Source organism: Aplysia californica, unplaced genomic scaffold, assembly GCF_000002075.1.
Source record: "Aplysia californica isolate F4 #8 unplaced genomic scaffold, AplCal3.0 scaffold00155, whole genome shotgun sequence".
Lineage (NCBI taxonomy): Eukaryota > Metazoa > Mollusca > Gastropoda > Aplysiida > Aplysiidae > Aplysia > Aplysia californica.
Genome location: NW_004797425.1, coordinates 520,339 through 522,800, shown reverse-complemented (window position 1 = coordinate 522,800; position 2,462 = coordinate 520,339). Strand labels below are relative to the sequence as shown.

General features: G+C 41.7%; 1 protein-coding gene across 1 annotated transcript in view; it reads right to left on the bottom strand.

Moving 5' to 3' along the window:
- Nucleotides 1–366: 366 nt before the first annotated feature.
- The window catches only part of LOC101851802 (5-hydroxytryptamine receptor 4), a 16,555-nt gene continuing 14,459 nt past the window's right edge, over nt 367–2,462 (bottom strand). The window contains exon 2 of the mRNA XM_005097462.3: nt 367–2,286. Coding sequence (XP_005097519.1) covers nt 1,041–2,225 — 1,185 coding nt within the window. The 5' untranslated portion in view covers nt 2,226–2,286 and the 3' untranslated portion in view covers nt 367–1,040. The remainder of the gene's footprint in view (nt 2,287–2,462) is intronic.

Below are 2,462 nucleotides of genomic sequence, written 5' to 3'. Positions count from 1 at the left end.
AGAGAGAGGGGGGGGGGAATGAGTGAGAGAGAAATGTGTGGGGTGAGTGTGCTCCAACAAGACAAATGAGCCCGTGTGTCGCAGTCAATCGCCAATATAATCTTGTTTTTCTCGTTCTGTGAAAAATAATTCCTCTCAACCTGAGCTCTAGCCCTGGGCTGTGCCCTTGCCAAATACATTACGTATTCTGAAAAGTTTGCTAAAAATTGTATAAGTGCTTCATTAAGTAGCCTTATTTTCTAAATGTTTCACATGTGGTGTTTGCGATAGAATAAAAACTTTTTTCTCGAATTTGCCATATCAGCCACAAAAACGACGTCTAGTGGGAATAAAAGTGCAACATTGAAGGGGAAAAAACGATAAATATATTGGAATAATATTAATAGTTTAATGTTTGCTCTCTGTGATTTAGTGAAATGTGTGTTTGAAATATTTTCTCGTAAGATACAAGTCTATTCCAACGAAAAAGAAATTAAAGGCTTTGTTTCATTTTACAGCCTTTCCTTTACCCTGACTTGCTGTTTCAATCTTGTTGCAAAAGCTAAAGGCTAGCAGCCTTGAAGGCCTTTTTATGTCACTGTGCAGCTTCTTAGGAGAAAGCCACTATGTGAGTTCTTGCGGACAGCTTGGTTGGAAAGCTGTCTACGAACTACTCCATGATTGTTGGTAAATCAACCTCCACCCCACACGTTCAAAACAAACTATCTTGTGTTAAGTAACGCTTCACGTGCTAATAAAAGCAAATAAACATACTCGTCATGATCCCATCTTAAAGATACAATTGTCCATCGCAGCAAAGCAAGATATATAAGGACAAGCATATTTCCGAATAAAGCTTAACACAGAGGCATTCACACGAATCTTCATCAGAAGTTGAAACTGAAGCGATCCAGTTTTTGCCGATTGGGTGGCTCGCTGAGCGTGTTCTCCGTTTGCACCCCATTTTGCGAACGAAAAAGAAGAAAACTATAAAAGATTATTGGTGAAGTTAAAACCTTATTTTACATAAATGCAAAGGTGTAATTAAGAAGTAAATGCATCTATGTTCCACTTGTCAACTGATGAACATAATCAAATCTGGTCTGTTTTCTTCGTCTTTCCAGTTCAACTTTTGGACACAGAAGATTCCATATGGCGGATTTGATCGTTTTTTGAGAGCAGTAAAGCACTGGATTGATAGCAGAGTTAATGTAACCCATCCATGTTACACAAAGGTGAAGCGCCAGTGGCATGGAATAACTGACGAACGGTGTCACAACACTCCATATACTAAACGGCATCCAACAGATTGCAAAACACAGTATTAGACGGCCGATTGCTTTTGCCGTTTTAACGTTTTTACCTCTATGCTTGCTTTTCTTTAACTTTGTCTCTTTGTATTCATAGTTGTGTCTTTTCAAACGACCCTCAGGCCCTTCAAGGACTGAGAGACCGGAACTGTTCTCTCTCGAAATCCCTAGGGCCTCTTTCTGTTGGTTGTCTATATCTGTATTATGTGTATGTGTGCCTGAAAGCGTCACACTTGATGAAGAATGATACTTCTCACTTCGTCTAGCTTCAATAAATATAAGAGAATAGATAATGATAATGATGATGAGAGGGCCGTAAAATGACATGGAAGCCATGGCCAGCTGAAATGGCACGTTGACCATCAGAACACACATCGATATGCCGTCTCCCAGTTCCAAACAACTAGCAAGCGCCTCAATACCCATAGTGTGCCAGTTGCACAATACTGGCAGTGCCACGATGGACAGGGGCACAAGCCAGCTCATGCCTAGCATGAGATACGTGGTTTTCATAGATAAAGTCCGATACACCCAAGGCTTACACACAGCCAAGTAGCGCTCAATAGCCATATTGGTCACGTGGAAAATAGAGACCGTAGAGAGAACAACATCCGTCGTGACTCTGATGTCACACATTTCCCGGCCTATGTCCCAGCGGCCGTTGTTGAGGATCTCGTAGATGCCCAAAGGCAGGATGAAAGCCCCCAGAACGGCGTCTGAAAACGCCATGGATGAAACAAGGTACGTCGTGATGGTTCGTTCCTGGTGCCTTGGTCGCACTAAGGCGATGATGACAACCATGTTGGATACGACAGTAAAGGCGGCGATGAGAGACAGGAAAGCGGAGATAACTATGAGCACATCTTGGTTGTAGGTTATGAGATGTCTTTCTGAACGTGGATCCACTCCAAAGACGTGGCAGCTTGTGTTATTCATTTTGGATGGCTACTTCGATGGACACCTACAGGGTTCTTTTTTCTTTGGTAAACGGTGTTTTCTGTTGAAGATAAGACAAGATAGTGATACGTTACTGATCTCCCACTGAAAAGTAGTAACAGTCAGTTTTCACTGTCGTGTGAGATACAAAATGTACATAAAAATATACATAGCAATATATCAAAATCTCTCTCTCTCTCTCTCTCTCTCTCTCTCTCTCTCTCTCTCTCTCTCTCT